This window comes from Brachyhypopomus gauderio, unplaced genomic scaffold, assembly GCF_052324685.1.
Source record: "Brachyhypopomus gauderio isolate BG-103 unplaced genomic scaffold, BGAUD_0.2 sc40, whole genome shotgun sequence".
Lineage (NCBI taxonomy): Eukaryota > Metazoa > Chordata > Actinopteri > Gymnotiformes > Hypopomidae > Brachyhypopomus > Brachyhypopomus gauderio.
The window spans coordinates 1,159,392-1,186,219 of record NW_027506868.1 but is presented as its reverse complement, the minus strand read 5'-3'; the positions used below and the strand labels follow the sequence as shown (position 1 = coordinate 1,186,219).

Below are 26,828 nucleotides of genomic sequence, written 5' to 3'. Positions count from 1 at the left end.
TGATGATAGACATATACATTGATCAGACTTCAGAGTTAAACTTTAAAATCACACACTGTTGTGGTGAGAGCTGTAGGCCCTGTATTAGCGACACACAGATGCCAGGGTTGCCAACTCTCACGCATTGAGCGTGAGACACGCATTTGACAGTCTTCACACGCTCTCTCTTCCGATTTCTCACGCCGAAAAAAAAATCTAGTTTATTTATCTCTGATCCATATCTATGATTCAATGAGTTACCAGTTCGCTCTGGCGCCAACCACTGGCCCCGTCAGCAATTTACCCCGTCAGCAATTTACACTCGCAACCTCCTCCAGGTTCAAATCTCACTCCAAGCGATCATGAAAAGTTGGCAACCCTGCACATGCTCAAGCGTGCGCGCGCACACACACACACACACACACACACACACACACACACACACACACACACACACACACACAAAGTAATCTGTACATCAGAGTCTGCTACAAGTGGCTACATCATTTTGTCAGCAAGTATCTTGGCAAACATGGGTTGAGGGAACAATAGATCAAACTACATGATGACCATTAGGATCTGCGCAGCAAAATCACTTTTCTTGTCATCTACCCTTTGGCACATGTGGTATATCAAAGAAGCTAATAATGGGTTATTGATATGATGCAGCATTTTCCCTTTCACACTGGATTGTATTAGACAGAATTAAAAAAATGCCACGTCTGTTTTACATGGATTTCTTATAAAACATTAACGAAATCTCAAACTACAGTGCGGTGGTATCAAGCATGGAAAAATACATTTTAAGTGTAATAAATTAAAAGTCATACAAATATTGATTAACATGTCAGCCATAACCAACAAGGGTACATTCTAACAATTGTGTTTTTCCTCCATATATTTTTTAAACAACTGTAGGAACATAATACATTTTGTCCTCTGGTGTAACACCATATCCTGATTTTAAATCAGGCAACTCTGTCTCTATAAAGACAGTGAAGTGTCCTCACATTTTATAATTATTTTCATATTTTATGACGGTACAAATATTTATTCAAACATCATGAAATATCATGAATGAATTAATTCATGTAATTACAGCATTTAAAACTAGAAAAATGTAAAAAAGAATAAAATTTTATTTTATTTGGTTTATATTTATGTATATTAAATTAATAGTATAAGAAAAGTGTCCAAAATGAAGCTAAATGCTTCTTGCCAAATCAAACTATTAGACTTTTTCTTCATTTTAGGTCACACTAGGACAAATTTACGGTGCAATTAAGTGAATGTGTTCAAAAACAATGAAATAATGATTCACTCAGCCCTTATCATTTCTGAAATATCAACTTTCACTACATAAATCTATTAATTTGTTTTACACAAATACCTTTAAAAATGACCAATTACATTATATTATTACCTGACGATTATTAAACTTACGTCCTTGGATGCAGCTATCTGGTTGATGTATTCTCCATCAGTGAATATGATGTTCTGCCCATCTGCTTGAAGACCTCAAAAAGAAAAAAACAAGCATAGTTTCAATATGAATGTGTCATCATAAATTATTATTATTTGGATTTTTAGTTTTTAGAGTTTTAGTCTTTAATACATTGAATTATCATCTTCAAACAACTGGTATTGTAAATCAATTATTAATATATATTTATTTATTGATTACTGTACACACCCAATTCTTCTGATGACTTAAGTAACTACTTATAAGCAGCATGATGATTGTACCTGGCATCGTGATGACGGCCTCCTGCTCAAGAGTCTCTGGATTGATCTTGATAGCTGACATGCTGTGACTGGTCATGTCCCGATATAGCAAGGAGCCCTACAAAAAAATAAATAAAATACACACACACACACACACACACTCATAGTGATTTTAGTGCATCATATATCTGTATGGCTATATCATGGGTTAAAGCAAGAAATTTTCATTTGACTGAAAATGTTTCCTGGCAAAAGACAATGCTAGCAATTACTGAAAATGTGGTGTAGTTGGGACACGACCTCTTTTGCCTAATTCTACACAATAAACACATTTATAAAGTATATTTATCTAAACAGCCTGTGTAAGGAGAGAAGAGAGAATCTATGAAGCGACAAAATGCAACACCTGAGCAATAAATGTACATAAATCTGGGGGTCCTCTTCAGAAAACTATTTAAAGATCAAGTCAAATTTAGTGAATCCTGGTGAGTTTTAAAAGGTATGAAGCTCTCTTGTTTTTATCAAATTCACTATGCACAAAAACATAAGCCGTAAGATTACCTGCTTTAAGTAGGTATGTTACAAAAAAATTACACTGGATAGAGCTTTTAAATACAAACAGAACAAAACCATCCATGTTAAGCCTGGTTTAAGCCATTATATTTGACGCGGCGCGTGCGGGCGTCGCGGGCGACGCGGGCGGTGCGTGCGCCGAAAATGACGTAATCGCGGTGGCTCCACCCGTGCGCGAGAGCCTCGCGCGCTGGTGATTCGCAAGGTCGTGCACCTCTCGAATTTTGTAACTTCGCACGCGCCGCGCCTCAGCACAATGAACAAAGTCATGTTTGCAGGGTTCATACACCTTTATAAGGTGGAATTAAAGCACTTGCACGTCACTTTCAAGGTCCATTTCAACACGTTTTCAATGTTACATTTAATTAAGTTAAATATTTATACATATACTCGAAATGATTCGAAATAATTCGCTTTTTATCACATTTTTTAATGGTTGTTTATTTTCAAAACACCCAATCTTAATGTCTTCACGTTCTCTCATGTTTCCTGGAATTACAAGAGGCTCGTATTTGTTAACGTAATGCAAGAAAACTGTTCAGTCAGACAGATATTTGTTGTGAAACGAAGTAGTTACAATTTCAACATTTTAAAGTACTTTAGCCTAAATTCCAGCACTTTTCAAACCTGGAACACATAGCAACATTAAAATTCTCCTGTTTTTGAGCGGTGTTTCTTTATACTACCACGTATCGTTTCGGACAAGACTGCAAAAAGAATGTGACGCGTCAACTAGCCTCCGCCGTTCGCGCAAGTTTGCACGAGGTGTACAGAGTCGCGCGCTACGGTCACGCCAGGCAGGAGGGAGGTCACTTTTCTACATAATGTCCGTAAATCTGAAGGCGGAATGACCCGCAAGTCAATCAAATGACACCGCCGTCATCCATCCAGCGTTGATGAGCGCCAGTGAGAATCATATTTCGGCCACAAAAGATAGCACGCACGCGCGTGTGGTTTATTATGATTTGACGGATTTTTTCCCCAAAAAAATCAAATGACGGAAATCCGTCGTAGTGACGGAGAACTTTAACCCATGGGCTATATCCTACGAGTTTTTGCTAGTGGCAGTGATGTCTCCACAAATTTTAATAGCCAGTGTACACAGTCACACAAAACATGTTCCTAAACATGCCAGCACATCTCTGACCCAACTGCCTTTTCTTTTTAGGTTACAGGTATAACCATGGCAGATAATAACTAAAGTCTCCATTTCCTTTAATCTGCAAGTTGCCCCAAATGACTCATCACAAGCTCAAGCCTAGTTCAGTTTTTCAGCATTTTTAAATCAGTTACCTCTGTGACTCCTGACTTACTAAACCATCACCTAATAAGGGGCAGTCATGGCCTGGTGTTAGGGAACTGGTCTTGTGATCGGAGGGTCATAGGTTCGATTCCCAGACCTGAGGCCATGACTGAGGTTTCCTTGAGCAAGGCACCTAACCCCAACTGCTCCCTGGGCACCGGGCTAGGGCTGCCCACCACTCAATCAATCAATCAAATTTTATTTATATAGCTCTTTTTACAACAGTTGTTGTCACAAAGCAGCTTTGCAAGTGCCGAGTCCTAGCCCCCAGTGAGCAAGCCAAGGGCGACAGTGGCAAGGAAAAACTCCCAGAGTCCACTACACTGGGCACGTGTGATCCACAGCCCCCTAGTAATCACTAGTGTGTATGTGTGTGTGTGTGTTCTAACTGCACAGATGGGTTAATAATTATAGTATAGAGTAAAGGAGAGAACTTCATTTGTTATGGCTAACAAACTCCAGCATCTCACAAAAAAAAAATGAATTTAATCCAAAGAAGAGTCTAATTTGACAGTTTTGACATGGAGAGTTTATACTGTGCAGTTGATTCAGTGGTTATAAAAAAAAGTGCCATATTTTGTTTTTTCACCGCAATCAAAATTTTTTCTCCGCTTTTAAAATAAAAAGATGTTTGTCCAAAAAAGAGCACAAGCTTTACAGAATATGTATAGAATTAATTGATTATAAAATTGATTACAGTTGAATCACCATCTTATACCCATACCAGCACACTGATTCAAAATGTTTTTTAAAAAACCCCTACAAAATTACTGTACTCCTGAACTCAGAAATAGATGTGACAACAGTGTGCAACTGGTAATCCTGATTAAGCTCTGTGAAGACAGCCCTTTTCGAAAGAAACCTGTTACCTGAGCAAATCCCAGCCATGACCTCTTCTCCTTTCGGTTCCTGATGCGTGACGTGGAGTTGTACACATGACCCTGTAACAGTGCACCAAAGCTGTTACACTGACAAGCCTCTGTATCAATACAGATGAAAGACCTTAATGCATCCTCAACAAAAGATGGTGAGGAGAACTGGACCAGGTGCCTGGTCTTTTATGCAACATCATGGTGAAGGTCAGCTTACCCTGACAGTTCCACTGTACCCTGAGCCGATTTTGTAGAGGCCATCCTTGCAGAGCAGGTAGAGGAAGGACCCATCGGTCTGCAGGAGGCAGCGCTCATCCGTGTCCACGCTCACCTCCCTCAACAGCCACTTGTTCATGAGGGCTGCGCGTTTGATACCATTTCCAAACCAGTCCTGAATCTGGATCTTCCCCACCAACACTGCCTGCACGCTCCTCTGCAAGGCATTCAGGATCGTCGGGACCTTAAACATCATGTACCAGACAGAAAACAGCCACTGAAGGACATTTGAAAGCATATGTGCACGCATGCTTGCATTATCTGTGCAGGCCTTACATTAGTTCACACCAGTGTTAATTTCGTTGACGAATAATTTGTCGTCATAGTTTTCAACAAACCTTTTTTTCATGACAAAAATGAGACAATAACTAAAATATAGCCGCAAGCGGCGATTGGCGGGTTCACAAACGAATAGGCATTTTGGCCTCAATGGGCAAAAGGAAGCCCAAAAGAAGCTGTTTGGGTTTGGCCAGTGTGTGCTCTACAGATAGTGTGTGGCTATGTATAAATGTTATGCCTAATGATAATGCTATAAGCTACGTCATTATGCTAATACAGTGAGTCCCTGCTTAATGACAGATCAGAGTTAGGACAGACTTTAAAAAAATTTCGCACGGTGCACGGAGGAGCAGTGGCAGCACAGTGGGGTGTTGTGGAGTGTTGTGTACGATAAGCTGAGGCAGCGCAGCCTCCACCGCAGCCCATCTTGGCAACGCGATCGCTCTTTCTCACGCTGTACGCACGCACGAGAACATTGTTCGTTTTTCTATACTGTATTTACGATCAAAGCGTATCTAAATCTAGGGTCACACTTAATGACGAAACCTGCTTTAAGACTGACTTTTTAGTCTCTAACCCCGTCGTTAAGCGGGGACTCACTGTATACGTGTGAAAGATGGAGATTCGTGGAAATTAGTCAGGAAAACCAGTGTCCAGGACACAGCAACATAAGGTTAGGAATCAAAAAGCTTTAGCATTTTCAGCAATTCAATTACTGAGCTCTAGAAACAGCTGAGAGGGCGTTTGTTTCACGGGGGACAAACAAAATCTATAACCACCACAGGACTGCCACGAAAACCACAGCTGAGAATGATAGCATTTCATACAGTTTCAGCTTTACCATAGAAAATTAACAGGAGACATTCCCTGCTGCCCCACAGATATGCTGCAGAGTGAGGCTCCTTTGATGCTTACCATAAAGCTGTCAAAATACACTGAGATACTTTAAAACAAGGATTTTCAAGTCCTTAGGAAATGTGCACCCCATGTCTACACTATTTATACCAAGCATTTACATTGTCTAGAGTGACTTACAGAGCAGATACATCTGCAATGGTATTCTCAGAGAACATTTACACATTTATATCTTCATTTAACTGCATCCATGTCTTCATGCAGACAGCATGACATCATTCCCACACCCAGGCAACACGCCACCCTAACCTGGATGGTTTGGCAAGCGTGGCTGGCATTGTTGGTGAGGATGGTGGACACAGCCTGCAGGATCCTCCCTGTGTCTCCCCAGGACACCACCAGGCTGAAGAGGCAGGCGCAGGACAGGGCAGTGAGGGCCTGACCTGTGGGCTCATTCACTCCTGTACTCCGCACCGTCGTCTCCAGCAGCAGGTGGAAGAGCGATTCTGCAGGACCACAAAAGGAATCTTTAGCAAGAACACAAGTGTGTGTGTGCGTGCGCGTGTGTCCGTGTGTGTGTGTGTGTGTGTGCGTGTGCGTGTAAGTGTGCATGTGCATGTGTGTGCGTGTGCATGTAAGTGTATGTGAGAGTGTTTGTGTGTGTGTGTGTGTATACTCACCCAGTACATCTGGAGGTTCAGTCTGGAAGCTCTCTGGCTGCTGCCCTTGTAACATGTCCAGTAGGGCCTGTAGGCTCCTCAGGCACAGTGAGGGGTGTGAGAATCGCGTCTCTTTGATGAGCTCAAACACTCCACACAGTCCAATGCCAATGATCTGCCAAAATAAGAACACGCATGTTACTGCACTGAGCTCAGTGTCACCCTGCCTGCTACTGTCACTGCATGTAACACAGTCTCACCCTGCCTGCTACTGTCACTACATGTAACACAGTCTCACCCTGCCTGCTACTGTCACTACATGTAACACAGTCTCACCCTGCCTGCTACTGTCAACTGTATTTAACACAGTGCAGCCTGGCTGTTACTGCATTAAGAGCAACTGACAGCACTTATTTTATACAAACCCAAGAACATTTTTATCCAAACATTATTTTATACTAATGCACTTGCCTAAATTACAGTATGGGTACAGGGCTTGAATGTGCACTGAAATTCACACTAAACCATTTGAATACAGTAGGCTAGTATTTATTATATGTATTGTGTATTATTAGATGCACATGTGTGTATTTACTTATTATCAAAAGCCTGTGCTATTCACAAGCACTGGCTTGCACCTGGCATTGCGATGGTGCGCTCCTGCTCAAAATTGTCTGTATTGATTTCACAACTAAGAGCATACTCACACTAGGGTCTGTGATCCAGCCCCGGGCATGGTTCCATGCCGAAACACGGTTCGTTTGACTAGTGTGATCGCTCCGAACCATGCCCGGGCCCGGCCCAGTTAACCGTGCCCGGGCCCACTTGAAGAGGTCGGCCAGGGCACGATTCGCGTGGACTCGGGCACGGTTAGCTTCTAGTGTAAGCGCTATACTGAGCGCTATACTGTATAGAGTGCTGCACTCCCAAAACGACTCCAAAAATACAATAAAAAGAGAATTGGGAACTCCATAGTTTTGTGCGAGCACGCTTTTTTCCCAAATAAAGTGGCGTTGTGATGACGTAAGCGTCCTCAGTGCCGGCTTGGTGACGCCAGTGTGAGTGCAGGCCGGAGGGGGAGTGGGGAGGGGGAAAACCGGGCCCCAGCACGGAACGAGCAAACCGTGCCTAGTGTGAGTACGCCCTAAAACGCTTCATATATACATGGATCCCTCTTGCATAATTCCCATAAAGCAAGCAAGCAGGTCTTCAGAAAATAGGCCAAACATCCAAACCAACAAAACCAGCTCACACTGATGAACTCCATAAAAACGACAACTAAGTGATAAATCTTCATAATTTTCACAATTTTGTGTTCAAACATTGGAAAGGCGAGTTTAACAAAATGCCTGCATTTCTTCACAGGACACATGCACCCAGGCTACAGTTTGTAATGTGTTCCCTTTGATGTTATGGTAATTACGTGAATAGCTCTCCTCAGACAGGTGTGGGGTTAAATCCAAAACTGCATCAAATTATGGTAATACGTGACAGCACTGGCCTTTGGTTTTTCGTGTAGAGAAAGCTACACGCGCTCCACTCCCGAAATGCTCATAACACTGGGTGATGCTCAGATTCTGCTAAAAGCTTCAGACAGTGGAAATGCAGTTACCAGGCCTGCATTCAATGTCCAAGGCTTTTAAAAGCTGTTAATTAATGTACAATTGAAATAAAATGAATTATTGCCAGTTTAGGCTTACTGCAGTCAACAAATTTTATATTTGATTGTGGGATAAAATATCACTATTGTAGTTCTCATGCAGGCCTGGGCCCTGCAATCATTGCGATGCATGACGTACAGAAGTTACAAGTCGTCATTTTCACAGACTGAAAATGAAATTTGAAAGCTGAAATTAGTGAATAATTCAATAACCCTGTGGTAACAATGGCAGAGAGCATGATTTGTAGTTTTGATCTGTAGATCTTGAGGCACCTCCGATACTGCTGTTTGTAAGCCACAAGCCCAGCACTAGCAACCTGAGGGCACGCAAGCCCACTTTTACATTTCATTCCATTCCAATAGCAGTTTACTGTAAATAATTCCTCATGTAAATCACATTTGCTGTCAAATTTCTCTGAATTGTATGACAAATTTAAAATACAAAAGTGTAGACTACTATTTTGACGAGAGAAATTAAGGCTAGAGACAGATACTTCATGTTACCAGTGGAGTGATTATTTCCTCTTTCATGCAAAGGAAAAATTAAAATAAACAATTATGTTGAAAAATATACCTACACAAATATTGGTTTGCACTCTTACATAACATATATATTCAAATGATATGTTGTTTTTAATGGGATAAACCCATTGAATAACATTTAAAACATGACTCACATTTTGGTTTATTTACACTGTTGTATATCAGTGATCAGAAGGCCAATATGTATGCGTTAGCTACTGCTTCAAATAAGTATTTGAACACCAAATCAGATAATCTGGCCCTCAAAGACCTGTTAGTCTGCCTCCAAAAAGTCCACCCACGCTCCACTTATTATTGCAAATTAGAAGACATCTGTCCATTCCACACAATCAGTAAGACTCCAACTACTAACATGGCAAGTCCAAAGAGCTGTCCAAAGACACCAGAGACAAAATTGTAGGGCTACTGGGTAATTGCCAAGCAGCTTGGTGAAAAAAAAAATCAATTGTTGGAGAAATTATTAGAAAATGAAAGAAGCTAAACATGACTGTCAATCTCCCTCGGACTGGGGCTCCATGCAAGATCTCACCTCGTGGCATAGTAATGATCCTAAGAAAGGTGAGGAATCAGCACAGAACTACAAGGGAGGAGCTGGTACACCTGAAAACAGCTGACACCACTGTTTCCAAGGTTACGGAGGGTAAGACACTAAGACATCATAGTTTAAAGTCATGCATGGCATGGAAGGTTCCCCTGCTTAAATCGGCACATGTCCAGGCCCGTCTTAAGTTTGCCCATGACCATTTGAATGATCCAGGAGTCATAAGAGAACATTATGTAGTCAAATGAGACCAAAATAGAACTTTTTGGTCTTTATTCCACTCACCGTGTGTGGAGGACAAAGAATGATGAGTACCATCCCAAAAACACCATCCCTACTATGAAGCATGGGGGTGGAAGCATCATGCTTTGGGGGTATTTTTCTACACATGGGACAGGACTGCACTGTATTAAGGAGAGGATGAACAGGGCCATGTATTACAAGATTTTGAGGAACAAAAGTTAGAGCATTGAAGATGGGCCATGGCTGGGTCTTTCAACATGACAATGACCCAAAGCACACAGCCAAGATAATAGTGTTGTCAAAAAAATCGATATATCGATACGTATCGATACTGAACATTCTGAAACGGTACAATACTCTTTTCCCTTAAGTATCGATTCTTTTTACATAAAATGCGCTTTCGTTTGACCCACCCAAGCTGCCGTAATGCACAGGACAGTTTGTAATGCTAATATGGCAGCTAAAGCAAACGCAGTGCTGTTGGATTCGAAGCAGATACAGATGGAAAACTCAAGGACATGAACAAGCCCGTTTGCAAGCGGTGCTTTTGGAACATTTCAACGAAGGGCGCTAAAGCCTGGTTGAGTGACCATAGCGCTCGACTCCGCACGCACCTCGTGCGAACCTCCGCGAGCGGTGGAGGCTTTATACTTTCCGCTTTGCAGTGTTGTCCGAAACTATATGTGGTAGTATAAAAGAAACACCCCTCAAAACAGGGGAATGAACGCTTACCTGACGAATTTTAATGCTGCTTTGTGTTTCAGGTTTGAAAAGTGCTGCAATTTAGGCTAAAGTACTTGAAAATGTTGAAATTGTAACTACTTCGTTTCACAACAAATATCTGTCTGACTGAACAGTTTTCATGTATTACATTAACAAATACGAGCCTCTTGTAATTCCAGGATGAAACATGAGAGAACGTGAAGACGTTAAGATTGGGCGTTTTGAAAATAAACAACCATTAAATAATGTGATTAAAAGCGCAATATTTCGAATCATTTCAAGTATATGTTTAAATATTTAAGTTAATTAAGTTTAACATGCTGGGAAATATTGGTACAAGCGCTTGAATTGAACCCTGCAAACATGACTTTGTTCATTGCGCTGAGGCGCGGCGCGCGCGAAGTTACAAAATTCGAGAGGTGCACGACCTCGCGTGCGCCGCGCTTCAACGCGATGAACAAAGTCATGTTTGCAGGGTTCATACACCTTGTGGAATTCAAACACTTGTATGTCACTTTCAAGGTCCATTTTAATATTTCCCAGCACGAGCAAAGACACTTTGTCAGACGTTCAAAAGACGTCCACTGAAAAGCCAGAATGAAAGTTTCAGCGACGTCTTTTTTAAACGTCTATTACTGCCGTTCAGTTGCAGTTTTTGCACGTCCTGACATCCAATAAAGGTCCTAGTCAGACGTTCAGATAGAAAACTCGTCATAGACGTTCATGTTAAGTTAAAAGGTTAAGGTCCTAGTCACACTGTCAGATTTTGAACCAGTTTTGAACGTCCACCAGACATGCAAAAATGGGTCTGGACTGACCGACGTCATACAGACTTGATTTTAACATCTTTCTGACGTCGCATGTTTGTTGGGATAAGTTAAATATTTATACATGTACTCGAAATTATTCGCTTTTTTATCACATTATTTAATGGTTGTTTATTTTCAAAACGCCCAATCGTAACGTCTTCACGTTCTCTCATGTTTCATCCTGGAATTACAAGATGCTCGTATTTGTTAACACAAGAACTGTTCAGTCAGACAGATATTTGTTGTGAAATGAAGTTACAATTTCAAGCATTTTCAAACACAAAGCAACATTCATTTGTTTGTTTATAAAAAAAATAAAAAGGCTTTAAAATGGAAATTAGCACCGTATCTGACTTTGGTATCGAAAATGGTATCGAATTTCAATATTTTTTTAAGTATCGTATCGAAGTTGTAATTCTTAGTATCGTGACAAGCCTACAAGATAACCAAGGAGTGGCACTGTAAGAAGCATATCAAGGTTCTGGAGCAGGGGTCACCAACCTTTTTGAAGTTGGGAGCTACTTCTTGGATACCAATTATTGCGGAGGGCTACCAGAAAGAAAGTTGTTGAGCGGGGGGAGGGGGGGAATGGGTTCATGTGCGCGTGTCAATTGCTAAGCGGGAAGACCGCTAGCAACCGCGGACAATTGCTAATAGCAGCAAAAACATAAACGATGCAGCGCTTTGGTGCATGGCAATGTAGTGAGCTGTTTTTAAAACAAGCCCGCGGGCGACTCATAACGTCCTCGCGGGCGACATGGTGCCCGCGGGCACCACGTTGGTGACCCCTGTTCTGGAGTGACCTAGCCAGTCTCCAGACCTAAACCCTATAGAAAATATTTGGAGGAAACTCAAACTCTGGAGAAGATCTGTGTGGAGGAATGGGCCAAAATCCCTGCTGCAGTGTGTGCAAACCTAGTGAAAAACTACAGGAAACTTTTGATCTCTGTATTAACTGTACCAAATATTAACACTGATTTTCACAGGTGTTCAAATATTTATTTGCAGCAGTAACACACAAATAAATGGTTTAAAAACCATACATTGTGATTTCCGAATTTGTTTTAGATTATGTCTATCACATTATAATCACACAGATTACATGTATTAACCTTACTGGAGGTTTGTCGTCATGTTGACTACTTTACTTTCCAGTCCTACATAATGTTAAAATGAAAATTCTTTATAGTTTTGAGTTTCTTGAGGATTCGGTTTTCTACCAGTGTATTTCTAGTACCTCCCTGTGTGTTGTTCCCTGCAGCATGTCACTCATGCTCATCAGATATTTGCTGTTCACATTACACTTTCTCCTGTACATGCTCTCAGCGTTTGACCCTGGAATAGTTACATGAATGAATGAATGAATGAATGAATGAATGAATTAATTAATTAATTAATTAATTAATTAATGAAAAACTGTCATACACTGTACAAGTACAAGGCATGAAATATCGTTCCCTGGGGGCCCAGTGTTAAGCGCCGGGAGACCAGAGCTGTCGCTGCATCTAAGACACGCCGCCAGCTCATGAGCACTGTTCATTGCAGTAAATGCTTTTGATATTTATATTAAACTGTAAAACCTCTTCAGGAATCCAGATTATGCTAGTGCAATAGTATGTATGTAAAAAATCAGATCAATCAATTACTAGTAAAAATAATACCTTTCACTCCACCATGTATCACCACCTTATCGTGGTGGAGGGGTTTGCGTGCCTATATGATCCTAGGAGCTAGGTTGTCGGGGGCAATGCCCCTGGTAGTGTCTCCCAAGGCAAATTGGTCCTTTTAAATGTGAAAATGTGCAACATTTTGTCAATTGTGATTTTTTTACACCGCAATCTAAATTTGTCCTCCGCTTTTAACCCATCTGTGCAGTTAACACACACACACTAGTGATTACTAGGGGGCTGTGGTGCACACGTGCCCAGAGCGGTGGGCAGCCCTAGCCTGGTGAGCAGTTGGAGTTAGGTGCTTTGCTCAAGGGCACCTCAGTCATGGCCTCAGGTCTGGGAATCGAACCCACGACCCTTCGGTCACAAGACCAGTTCCCTACCACCAGGCCATGACTGCCCAGTCTAGGTGATGGGCCAGCCAAAGAGTGATCCAAAAACCCCTATGGAATTTAAAAATAACAGGACCCAGATACCCTTGCCAATACCCGGTAGACAAGAGGGTTTTTGTCTGACTACTGTTTGTGCTTATGCACCAAATGGCAGTTTGGAGAACCCGGCCTTCTTGAGCGTCCTTGGAAGGTGCCCCTTCTGGGGATTCCATTGTTCTGTTGGGGGACTTCAAAGCACACGTGGGCAACGACAGTAGAACCTGGAAGGGCGTGATCGGGAGGAATGGCCTCTCCGATCTGAACCCGAGTGGTGTTCTGTTATTGGATTTATGTGCTCGTCATATTCTATCCATAATGAACACCATGTTTGAGCACAGAGGTGTCCATAAGAGCACATGGCACCAGGACACCTTAGGTTGAAGCTCAATGATCAATTTTATAATCGTGTCATCGGACTTGCGCCTGTGTAAAGAGAGGACCTGAGCTGTCAACCGATCACCACCTAGTGGTGAGTTGGATCAGATGGTGGGCAAGGATGCCGGACAGACCTGGCAGATCCAAACGTAACGTGAGGGTTTGCTGGGAACATCTGGCAGAACATCTGTCAAAGATCTTTAACTCCTACATCCAGCAGAGCTTTCACCACATCCCGAGGGAGGCCGGAGACATCAAGCCCGAGTGGGCTTTGTTCCGTGCCTCCAATGTCAATGCGGCAGAGTGGAGCTGTGGCCGCAAGGTTGTCGATGCCTGGCAGTGAGCATCGCAGAGGCAATAACTCGGTCATTAGGCAGTGGAAGGAATATTTCAAGGATCTTCTCAATCCCATGATCACGCATTCCACCAAGGATGTAGAAGACACCCAAAAGCAGTCCAAAAAATCCCTGGGTAGTTTTTTCAAGAGTGTCCCAGCTCCAAAAACCAGTATATCATCATGCAGTGGATGTGGAACTCAACAGCTACTTTATGTCACCCACCATTGACAGTGAAGCTAACCCTCCGTCTTAGTGGGAAGTTCATCAGGTGAACTTCCCCCAGCTGAGTAAATTGACCCAAAAATACCTCTGTATACCAGCAAGCAGCTCACCTTCAGAGAAACTTTTTAGTGTATCGAGTATTGTTGTCACATGTGAACGCACTTGTTTAAAACCTGTCAATGTCAACAGGCTGGTTTTCTTGGCCAAAAACTTGAAGTAGTTTACTTTTACTGTTAAGATTTGAACTTGTTATTTGTAGCTTGAAATACTTTTCACTCAGTGAAGGGCTGAATACTATTATACCTTGGACAAAGTGGAATAACTTTGCAATGCTTGCATGGATTTGCTCCATTTTTTCTGTGTTAGAAAAGACCCTAGCGAAATTTATTGTAATTTCTGATAACAGATTGGAATAACTATGTGAATATACATTCCAGTCATGTTCAAGTTCAAGTTAGCATTTTTGACATTCCTGGCATATTAGCATCTGTAATAGAGGCTCTAAAATAAACCAAATTATGTGAATATGATATTGAAGTGAATCAATATGTTCCCCCAACTGTCTACTTCAGTTTGAGCCATGAATGATAATTTTCCTATATGTACAACTTGAGATATCTAGTTTTAAAATGAACTATGTAAAAAATGTTAAAAATGGCCACCGGGCGTCTATTTGCACAAATACTTCTCAATGGCACTTTAATTTTAGAGATTTGTGGGTTAAGGTTTGGTTCAACTTTTGCTTGAAAGTGAGTGCTTGTTTATATGTTATATAATTGCAACATTTGAAATGCATATTTGTTGCATATACATTTTATAGATTTTTTTTCTTATTGGTCATGTATATTGCATTTTTAGGTAAAAAGAAAAAATATCACATCAATATCGTTATCGCAATACTAGACCTCCATATCGCACTAATTTCCAATATCGTGCAGCTCTAATATCAACCATATTAAAATACTTATAAAATACCAAATGCTTGGGCCTGTCCTAAAAATGCAGGATTCATTTGAAGTTTGCAGTAGCATGGTCTCTTGCACACAGACTAGGAACTGAATGAAAGGCACCGATTGGGTCTTGCTCACCTTGGGGAGTTTGACAGCAGGCTCACGACACTCCTCCTCTTCTTCGCTGTCTGAGTCGCCACTCTGCACAGAGTTGCGTGAGGCCAGTGCCAGGGAGGCCTCCTTCTGCTGCCAGTCCAACACACAGTGGCGCACATTACAGTAGACGTTAAACGCAGAGGGGTTGCTGTGGAGCTTAATGTCGGGCACAGGAAAGGCCCCATCCAGGCTTTCTGTCTGCAGGAAGAAAGACATAGATGATGAGGTGTTTGAGAAGGTAGAGAAAGGAAGAAGGCACCAAATGAGAGGGCATGCCCCAGAAGGGAAAATCGAAACTCTGCGTCGTCACAACAGTAGTTTTTTTATATACTACTTGGATATGGTCTTTTTTTTTTTAGCTTTTTATAGTCATGAAGTACATATCCACTCAGAAACAGAAATCTTGACTGGAATTCTAGTCTAATTACAATCCATCTACAGTTAAGCATAGTAGAAAATGTGGTATTCTCTGAAGTCTGAGGAACAGGAACATCCCTCGTTCACTATCACAGGGCCAGAGTGTGGTGGCATGACCCACCGCAGCCCTCAAGCACGTCTCTAAGGGACAACACCTGCACAAAGAACTGTAATAAAAAATGCAGTAGCAGCATTTCCTGGACCACATTTAATCCAGTTTTGGCTTATTCTTTATAATATCCAGGAGTTCCTATAAGCCAACCACCAAAGAACAACTGTGAACAACTAATAGGTCACAAAGTTGAGTTGAGCATGATTGGTCGACTTGGTGTTAGATCTGGTTTTACATCTGAGGATTACTGATACTTCTACTCATAGATAGGCTACCACTACTGTTACTGTCACGGCCACTAGTACTAACAACAACAACAACAATATAGTTTTTGTTCATTAATTACCTAGGTATAGCTATAATTGGCCTACGGTGAGGGGATATATGTTAGTACATGTTAGGCAGAAAATAATTCAAAATGCATCATCTAGTGATTATTGTACCGACTTTAATATATCTTGTAAATATGATACCGAAAGTGTGTATGATTCCTCATGTTCGACAGGGATTTAGGGATTTGGACCCATAGTATTGTTAACCTTGTAAATCCTGTAAAGCGCTTTGTGACAACATGTGTTGTGAAAAGCGCTATACAAATGTATTTTGATATTTGATTTGACAAAGAAAGATGCACAGGTGATTAAGGGAGGGATTTGCGTATAGCCTGACATCATATTAAACACGGGTATTCAGCTCCCCTTCAGTATTTGTTCTGTTCAGTCTGACTCCTAGGCGAGTGTATGGTCATCGATGCCTGAATGTATAAATAACCTTCTCTGTAGACTACAGCATCTCACAAACATAAGGAATCATTTGCAGTGCAGAATAATTTTAAAGATGCTCACAAAGCACAATTCAAAAAATAGTTTACTTATAGAGACAGCAGTACTCCAGTTTCAGATAAAGAGGAAGTGGTTTAACAAGCACCACACATGACTCTCCTCTCCTTGGAAACAGCCATTGAATTCCTGTAAGAGAATTTACTGTTTTGCTGGATACCCTGAGGAAGAATGGAACTAAAAAAAAACCACAATTACTAGGTGATTACTAGGATCCTACATGACATTGTCTGGCTGATGGTGGGAGGGAAAATATGAACCCCCTGGGTTCTGGAGTTATTCCTTGTTGTTGTAATTAAAAAATAGCTAGTTCTCTGAATATAGCATGATATACTGCATAATCCACTTGCAATTTAATTACTATAATAAGTATACTTTTTGTTGCTGATGACGACATCTCAAGGCCCATTCACACCCTACGGTAATTACGGATACGGACCCTTTCGTCCGGTTCCGGAGGTCGTTTCATCCGTCAGTGGGTCCGTTGCCAGAGCGCTTACGAATCCGTAGCAACGGAGCAATATAAACCGGAAATCAGGGGGCAGTAGAGAGTCAGAAGCATCAGACGTACACCAATTCGGGAAAATCAATGAAGAAGAGTACTGGACTTTAAAAAATGACGCTCGAGTTAGAAGAGAAACTTTGCGAGTTGGTTAGAGGCTACATTCTGCTACGGTGCCAGGTCATCGCGATAAACAGCGATGCAAAAACAGCTGGGAGGAGATTGCTGGTGCGCCGGTGCCGGAAATTTGACTATACTGCCCTCTAGAGGATGTATTTAAAAAAATCATAACAACGTTGGAACTGGAAAGAGGTATAGTGGCCCCCTACGGAAGCTACGTTTGTTACGGACGGACGAAATTCGTCCGTGTCCGGAGGTATAAAGCAGGCTTCAGACTTCAGAACAGTACAATCCGTTTAAATTCAAATGCATTATGAATCAGTATTCCTCTGGCCCCTAACATACAATAAATTATTAAAAACTACTCATGAGCTATAAGGTTATTCATTAGGGCAAAATGTCCTTGCAAATAAACACAAGAGGCTTCCAATGATTTGCTCATCTGACTACTCGTCAAGAACACATAAGCTACTTTTAGATGCTAGCAGTTAGTGTTGCACGGTATACCGATACTAGAGTAGTATCGCGATACTTCGTCATTAAAAATGGTACTATACCCAATTTGCTTAGTATCGGTAGGACTATAGGACTGAGTGCATTTTTATTTTTTTTTTTAAGAGCAGTATTTCCAAAGAGTGCCACACGGGGGCAGTGTGCGCGTACAGCAGTGCAAGCGCTTGCCTCCTCTCTGCAGAATAAGAAGAAAACGTGTAGGATGGCTGCTAATACAAGCAATATTGCGGACTGTCCTCAGCTTGTGCACGAAGCGAAATATGGAATTATTTTGCATACATTTCAGACAGTCATGGCAACCCCGTAGACACATCAAAACCGGTCTGCAAACGGTGCTTTAAAGCTGTACCAACCAAAGGAGCCAATCGATTCTTTTTACAAAAAATGCGCTTTCGTTTGACCCACCCAAGCTGCCGTAATGCACAGAGCAGTTTGTGATGCTAAAATGGCAGCTAAAGCAAACGCAGTGTGTTCGCAGCCTGTCTTAATAAACAAGGAAAGCAATAGAAGTACTGTGTGGAATTACTTTGGATTCGAAGCAGATACAGATGGAAAACTGAAGGACATGAACAAGACGGTTTGCAAGCGGTGCTTTCGGAACATTTCAACGAAGGGCGCTACAGCCTGGTTTACTTGACGCGCCGTGAGCAGCGCGAGGGTCCGTCAGGTGAAAATGATGCAATCGCGGTCACCTCACGCGCTGTTGATTCGCGAGGTCGTGCACCTCTAGAATTTTGTAACTTAGCGCGCGCCGCAGCGCAATGAACAAAGTCGTGTTTGCAGGGTTCATGCACCTTTACAAGGTGGAATTAAAGCACTTGTACGTCACTTTAAATGTCCAGTTCAATAACACCCAGCACGTTAAACTTAAGTTAAATCTTTATATATATACTCGAAATAATTCGCTTTTTATCACATTATTTAATGGATGTTTATTTTCAAAACGCCCGATCTTAACGTCTTCATGTTCTCTCATGTTTCGTCCTGGAATTACAAGAGGCTCGTATTTGTTAACATAATACAAAAAAACTGTTCAGTCAGATAGATATTTGTTTCAAGCATTTTCAAGCACTTTAACCTAAATTCCAGCACTTTTCAAACCTGAAACAAAATGCAACATTAAAATTCGTCAGGTAAATGTTCCTTCCCCTGTTTTGAGGGGTGTTTCTTTACACTACCACATATCGTTTCGGCCAACACTGCACAGAATGTGAGACGCGGGAAGTATGAACGCCTTCACCATTTGAGCTAGGGTCGTGCGAGGTGTGCCGACGCGCACGCTATGTTCACGAAAGTATAAACCTAGTTTAACACAACGAATCTGGCCAAACACCTGAAGGCACGCAGATTTGTACAAAACATTCCAAGAGGTTGGTGATTATTCTCATTTCTAGTATTACTACAGCATACAAAATTATGTGTCCGATTATGGTATCCTAGCAAATGTTTGTCATATTCTTGGTTTAAGAGCTTGTAAGTGCGACAGCATACAGGGAGAAGAAAAAGAGTGATCGTACTACAACGGATCAATCATATATGAATACTGAACTCTAATACTGAAGTTAAAGTTACTTAAAGTTGTTTAAAGTATACTTAAAATACACTTTTTGCACTAGCCTTTTTTAACTTCTAAATGTGAATTCCAGAGTGCACTACTATTATTTATGTTAATTTATATTAATGTGCAATTATTTATTTTTCTGTTTTAATGTGGTAGGGACTACACCTTTTATTTATTTGACATTTGTGAAACAAAATACAATATTCATTTGTTTGTTTATAAAAAATAAATTAAAGGCCTTTAAAACGGAAATGAGCACAGTATCTGACTTTGGTATCGAAAATGGTATCGAATTTCAATACTTTTTAAAGTATCGTATCGAAGTTGTAATTCTTAGTATCGTGACAACACTACTAGCAGTTCAATAATCAAATCAAATATATTTGTATAGCGCTTTTCACAACATATGTTGTCACAATGCGCTTTACAGGATTTACAAGGTTAACAATGCTATGGGTCCAAATCCCTAATGAGCAAGCCAAAGGCGACAGTGGCAAGGAAAAACTCCCTAGATGGTGGGGAATAGGAAGAAACCTTGGGAGGACCAAGATTCAAAAGGGAACCCATCCTCCATTGGGTGGCCCGTTAACACACAAATTATACAAAAACAAATTATACAGACTAATACACAAGTTACAAATAAATCACACAATAATAACATTCCTCTCAGTGTGATGTTCAACAGTAACACACTAGGTATAGATTTCTGGTTATGATAGTATGATAAAAGCTGATCTCCATGTTTTCAATGTTCAATAACCGAATGACGTGAACAGAAAAGCCTCAATTTGGCCCATGTTTCAGGATCATAGGAGGATGAGGAAGATCACACGGAGGATGAGGAAGGTCACACAGAGGATAGTCACAATATCATAAAACACCAACACAGTTCTGCTGTACAGAATACAGATACGGGACATAATGCTACTTTTTCAGAAATTAAAAGAGAAATCTGAGTAATCAACATAATATCTTACACTGAAGTAGCTTAAGTCATGGAGGCTCTAATAAAACTAATATGATTCAATATTATCATTCAAAACTCTTGACTAAACTTTTGTTTGACAAACCAGGTCTTCTAAGATCAAAGTCAAAACACATCCATAAATAACTTCACACACTTCACTTGCCTTCATACAAACTATCAGTAAATATACAGTGCTGGCCAAAAGTATTGGCACCCTAGAAAATCTGTCAGATAATGCGTCATTTCTCCCAGAAAATGATTGCAATTACAAATACTTTGATATTAAAATGTTCATTTAATTTATCTTCAAAGAAAAACCACAAAAAGAATTGTCAAAAAGCCAAATTGGATATAATTCCACACTAAACAAAGTATTGACACCCTTTGAAAAATCATGTGATGCTTCTCTAATTTGTGTAATTAACAGCACCTGTTACTTACCTGTGACACAACAGGTGGTGGCAATAACTAAATCACACTTGCAGCCAGTTAAAATGGATTAAAGTTGACTCAACCTCAACTAACATCCAAACAAGTTCAAGCTGCCCTGCAGTCCGAGGGTACAATAGTGTCAACCCGTTGGCGTCTGAATGAAAAGGGACTCCATGGTAGGATACCCAGGAAGACCCCACTTCTGACCCAGAGACATAAAAAAGCCAGGCTGGAGTTTGCCAAAACTTACCTGAGAAAGCCAAAAAAGTTTTGGAAGAATGTTCAGATGAGACCTAAGTAGAGCTATTTTGGAAAAAGGCATCAACAAGGCCTTTAAAGAAAAGAACACGATCCCTACAATCAAACATGGTGGAGGTTCCCTGATGTTTTGGGGTTGCTTTGCTGTCTCTGGCACTGGACTGCTTGACCGTGTGCATGGCATTATTAAGTCTGAAGACTACTAACAAATTTTGCAGCATAATGTAGGGCCCAGTGTGACAAAGCTGGGTCTCCCTCAGAGGTCATGGGTCTTCCAGTGGGACAATGACCCAAAACACACTTCAAAAAGCACTAGAAAATGGTTTGAGAGAAAGCACTGGAGACTTCTAAAGTGGTCATCAATGAGTCCAGACCTGAATCCCATAGAATACCTGTGGAGAGATCTCAAAATGGCAGTTTGGAGAAAGCACCCTTCAAATCTCAGGGACCTGAAGCAGTTTGCCAAAGAAGAATGGTCTAAAATTCCAGCAGGGCATTGTAAGAAACTAACTGATGGTTACCGGAAGCGGTTGTTTGCAGATATTTTGTCTAAAGGTTGTGCTATCAAGTATTAGGCTGAGGGTGCAAATACTTTTGTCCGGCCCATTTTTGGAGTTTTGTGTAAAATGATAATTGATTTTACTTTTTTTTTTTCCATTCTCTGTGTTTTTTCATTGCAAGCTAAATAAATGATGATATAAATACCAAAGCATTTGTGATTGCAATCATTCTCTGGAAGAAATTGAGTATTATCTGACAGAATTGCAGGGGTGCCAATACTTTTGGCCAGCACTGTATAGCCTAACATCACAGCAAAATCTTTTATTGGCGTCCTTGGTATGAGGACAAGGCGGAAAAAAAAAAAGAAAAAGCTAATGTTTATGGTATAGAAATTCCATTTTAAATTACTGTGCCTCTAACAGTCAGCAACTACACACTGTAGCATTTGAGTTATTTAATAAAATCTTTGCACTTCAAAATAAATGTTCCACTCTGAAATAAACACAAATATGTATTTGGGAACAAGCACAGAGAGGGAGAGAGAGGGAGTGAGGAAGAGAGGGAGAGAGAAGAGAGGGAGAGAGATGTCACGGTATATTAGCGTTACAATACGCATGTCTATCTACTCCAGTCACATTATTGTCTGTGAACCGGTTTATAGACTCTGGGGAAAAGAAGTGTTGGAAATAGCACCTCAAACTACTTATGGAGGAAATAATAAAAACATCCGTTACAGAGATATTCACTTCACAGACAGAAACCCCTGCTGACATACAGATGTGGAGTGCAGGAGATGGAGGAAGCTGTTGCTGTGGAGAAGTGCAACATTAGTTGCCCAGCAACAGCCAATCACGACCCAGCCATTTGCTAGCTCTAAAAGACTAATTAAATTTACTGTACCAATATTATATATAAAATTAAAATTTTTAGGCCAGTAATAACTCTGAATCTACACTTAACGCAACTGTGTCCATCACACTGATTTATCAAGTGACGTTTTTAAAAGGAGTAAATCCACTCCTGTACATCCACACTAGGAGTTAGTGCACAGTAGTGTGAGAAGAGGACTGATCGATACAGACCTAAACATTTCTCCTGTGTATTTTATTTTATTTTCTGTTGGAAATTACTTTAATTCATACGATACATTTTTTAAATAATGTAAATGGTAAATTGCTGTTCTTTTTAGTTCAAATTGAAGAAATGGAAACCCAATACTGGGCATTCACACAGTAGTTCTTTTTAAGACGGTAAGCCTGCCTTCACATGCAGTACACTTTGAATAGAGGGCATGCTGCTTAGAGAGCTTATGGAGCTGTCTGGGGTTCGTGGGACAAACATGTTACTACTACAACACCCCACTCAATCATACTGATTATTTGATCATACTAGCTAGTTAGCTAAAAGCTAGCATTTTCTTCCTCGTTTAATTGTAGCAAGAACAAAGTTGCTTGCCATAATACCAGTTTTAAAAATATACCACAGGTAATAATAATTTTAAGACCTCAATGAAACTTTCTAGTAAAAAAAGTAAACAGTAAATCTGTTTAAAAAAACACCTAAATAGAAAAACAATTTCTTTCTGTACTTTCTATAAAAATACTTTTAATTTGAAAGTACACATACTACTGCAAGTTCACAGGTCTTAAGGTAATACATTCCAGTTTCAAATCAACCATTGTAGCTTAAATGAGAGCTCTGAGTGAATGAATTGGTGTCAGAGGCACTGTATAGTATATATAGGTCATTTTAATCATGCAATACAAGAACCTAATAGTCTTTCACATATGTGCTAAAGTAAAACGTGAAGATTTCCGTGACCATTTCTATTTCTACAGACAAAAAAATTAAGAACTTTCTAGGGCTGCCTCGATTAGTCGATACAGTCGATGACGTCGACGCTGATAATACGTCGACTTCAATATTTTAAGTCGACGCATCGGTTTTGTTTGTTTTATGTTTACTTTTTTGTTTTTATGTTTATTAATGTTCCATTTTAATTTCTAAAATGCGTCCGTTCAAAGAAATGTTTTTCCTAGTGGTGGGCCGTTAACGGCGTTAACAGCGGTCGTTAATTTGATACTCTTATCGGGCGATATAAAAATTATCGCCGTTAATCTATTCTTAAAGTTGGGTTGGGAACTGGGTCAAAATGGGTAAGCAAACTATGATGACTTTCAACTTGATTCGGCTGTATTCCTAACCAAATTGCACAGTAGGGGTGAGAACGAGTTTGCAAACCTGTGAATTACAAATCGTACGTGTGTTTACATGGATGCAGCCACAAAGTCGCCAGGTTTGCTTCATGGAAAATTCATTTTTAGGAACGTAAAGTGTTACCGGAGCGAAGCTCGGAGCGGTCGTTTTCTGCATGGTCCTAGCACTAGATTTGTCGCTATCTAAATATTTCTTTTTAACCGTTAAAACAAAATAGGAGGTTGTGTGTGTGAGGGACATTCTAGATATTTCTACAAGAAGCAAAAATAAATGTAACGTATGTATGCATGCCAATATATAGTGCATAAAATTTTTAAAAATAATAAAATTATTAAAATGTCAAAAAGGTTATGAAGCAATAGTTTATCATCAGAAATATACTACTTTATAAAAGTTATTTAGCTAATGAAATCCTTACCTTTGTTCTTGTTTTGACTTTTGATCTGACTTTTTGTCTTCTCTTTAGCTTCTTCTTACTTAACGCTTTCTTTCCCCTGGAAAAAGACAGAAAGCAAGATATTGTGAGAGTGAACTACCTCTGAAAGATTCTCTAAGAAAGAAACACTTCTACTACTGCATTGGCTCATGTCACAACGTCAATAAATATTCAACAAATTATAATTATACCCTTTGATAATATGAGGGGAAAAAAACAAACAATTCTTGTCAGCTCGTATAAAAACTCAGTCGCTGGAGACATTTATTCTGCCGTTTGTTGCGTTTTAAGTACCATATGGTAAGAGTGTTAACTTGCATTACCCACATTACATTTTTTGGGTGCTGTCACAAGGGCAAGACTCACTACGATTATTAGCTCACTGCCTGGTGCTCCTATAAAAGTGAGATTTGGCATTCCTCAGTCAAACACGAGATCTTAAATTCCGTGCATGTTAGGCCTATGCATATTGATCACACTAGCTAATTTGTATTAATACATTTTGACGAACGTCTCCCTGAACCGACAGGCATGGAGATGCCTTACTCTGAAGTGCCTGCAGAAGACGTCTGGTTGGCTCGTGCCCCATGGAATACGTAACCGCTCGAGACGCGAACGTAATGACGTCATTGAGCACGTACTCCAGCTGCGTGGAGTAATTAACGAACATTGCGCCTCCATCTCCTCCGTAAATATCAGGTTTCGGTTTCACGCAGTTGTGATTTATTTAGTGAAACACGACGGTTAACCCGTCAGACGGAGGCTGCTTGACACAAACCCACCTAGCCGCAGTGGCACTCCAGTTGGAGAGGCCTCTGCTCACACAGATAACCTGGTGCAGTTAGATAGTGTTGGACACAGTTAAACACCAAGTGAAATTTTATAGGAAATGATTTGCTTTAATGTAAGAACTTGAATAATTTGCTTTATGTTGTGTTATGGCGTAGGCTACGCCATCACCAATATGTCAATTGCTTGCATAGTTAACTAGCTAAATGGCCAGCTAAATTAGCTATGCTAAATAGCTAGCCACCATGTTAGTGTCATTAGTATGTTAGCTCTGAACAACATTGCTAGTTGCCTCAGCTAACGCTAACTGGCTAGAATGAAGCACTAGAAACGAGCCCAGACAGTTGGGGAACCTGCACAGTTAGCTAACTATTCGTGGCCCAACCCAACTACTAACTACAGGCTAGTGCAATATTTAAACTGATCATCACCCTACCTACCTAGGGGTTTAAACTGATCACCCCCTACCTACCTACCTAGGGGTTTAAACTGATCATCACCCTACCTACCTACCTAGGGGTTTAAACTGATCATCACCCTACCTCCCTAGGGGTTTAAACTGATCATCACCCTACCTCCTTAGGGGTTTAAACTGATCATCACCATACCTACCTCCCTAGGGGTTTAAACTGATCATCACCCAACCTCCCTATGGGTTTAAACTGATCATCACACCCTACCTAGGGGTTTAAACTGATCATCACACCCTACCTAGGGGTTTAAACTGATCATCACACCCTACCTACCTAGTGGCTTAAACTGATCATCACCCTATCTGCCTAGGATAACATGATTTGTTACACACGTGTATTTTAAACATAATCGTAATGAAATGCTTTATTTAGTACCATATCTCCCAAGTAAGCAGACCGGAGCCACCGGTTAGCATTAGCGTTATGCTCAGATACGGAAGTTAGCTAACTAGCTATGTTAGCTGTATAGCGTTAGCTACACAACGTTAGCTCGACTAGCGGCTTCGCCTTCACTCACCATTAGCGGTTTAGCTAGCTGGCTAAACGGAATGATATTCAGCTACATTGTTTATACCCCATAACACAAGCCACTGTTTTATTTTATTGTATATATTATCTTCATACCTCCCCAGGTGTGTCCCGTGTTCTTTGTCGTTGACAGCGGTCGTGTAAATCCGTCTGTACTTCTCCGCCAAAGCTCGCCCTGACAGAAGAAGCTGATATCGGCTCCGACAGTCCGGCTGAGAGCCTGGTGCGGGACTAGGGCCCATCCCGGACCCGACGGTGGAGAACTCGCTTACGGACACGACCCGGACACCCAGACCCAGCGGCGGGGACGAGGAGGACACCACCCCACCGCCGCCGCCTCCAGCTGCCGCAGCAGCACACATCATCGTTTTGGGGAACAATGCATATATTACAGCAATACGACACTAGCTGGTAATCAGTATATAGTCCCGGACGTCGTTAAGCATCAAGTTCTCCTCGTATATCCCGTAAACACAGAACCGTTCACGACCGGCCCGGTACGGCCAGCGTCTCGGCTCCGGTAACGATGCGACGTTACGCGTTAGCCACGGGTGCGACTGCGAAATAAGCTGCTTTCTCTGGATAACGACTCAGCCTTTGCTTCTGTAAGAACGTTTTACTCCAAACGACATATTAAACTTCACATTGATAAACAAAATTCTCTCAAAAACGTGAACTGACGTCCATTGTTTGAGTTTGTTCCTGGTGTTTGTCTTGACCCCGGAGAGGCAACAGCACTAGCCGCGCTGCCATCTTAACTTCATCCTCCTGCCCGCCCGAGTCACGCACGCCGGATACATCCCGTACACTACAGTCATTGTGTTATTCTAGGAGAAAATATCCAAATATTTTATTAATAATAAAAATTTGAAAATATAATAAATCCAAACTCATGCACAGCAATAAAGATTAGCCAAGACGTTGAAAATGTACAGTCAATAGTACTAATAACATTTCCACCACCATTTTACGTTATTAGCC

At 40.9% G+C, this 26,828-nt stretch overlaps 1 protein-coding gene across 14 annotated transcripts in view; it reads right to left on the bottom strand.

The window, feature by feature from the left end:
* The window catches only part of mycbp2 (MYC binding protein 2), a 107,817-nt gene extending 81,198 nt beyond the window's left edge, over window positions 1-26,619 (bottom strand). For 9 of the 14 annotated variants that reach the window (XM_076985500.1, XM_076985503.1, XM_076985511.1 and 6 more), the window contains exons 1-9: window positions 25,944-26,619; window positions 24,040-24,115; window positions 15,165-15,380; window positions 6,543-6,696; window positions 6,172-6,368; window positions 4,670-4,912; window positions 4,450-4,521; window positions 1,726-1,822; window positions 1,403-1,496 (exon numbers count right to left, since the gene is read on the bottom strand). In XM_076985500.1, coding sequence (XP_076841615.1) covers window positions 1,403-1,496; window positions 1,726-1,822; window positions 4,450-4,521; window positions 4,670-4,912; window positions 6,172-6,368; window positions 6,543-6,696; window positions 15,165-15,380; window positions 24,040-24,115; window positions 25,944-26,212 — 1,418 coding nt within the window. In that variant the 5' untranslated portion in view covers window positions 26,213-26,619. The remainder of the gene's footprint in view (window positions 1-1,402; window positions 1,497-1,725; window positions 1,823-4,449; window positions 4,522-4,669; window positions 4,913-6,171; window positions 6,369-6,542; window positions 6,697-15,164; window positions 15,381-24,039; window positions 24,116-25,943) is intronic. The other 5 variants (XM_076985505.1, XM_076985507.1, XM_076985514.1 and 2 more) reach the window with 1 other exon arrangement.
* Between the last annotated feature and the right edge of the window lie 209 nt (window positions 26,620-26,828).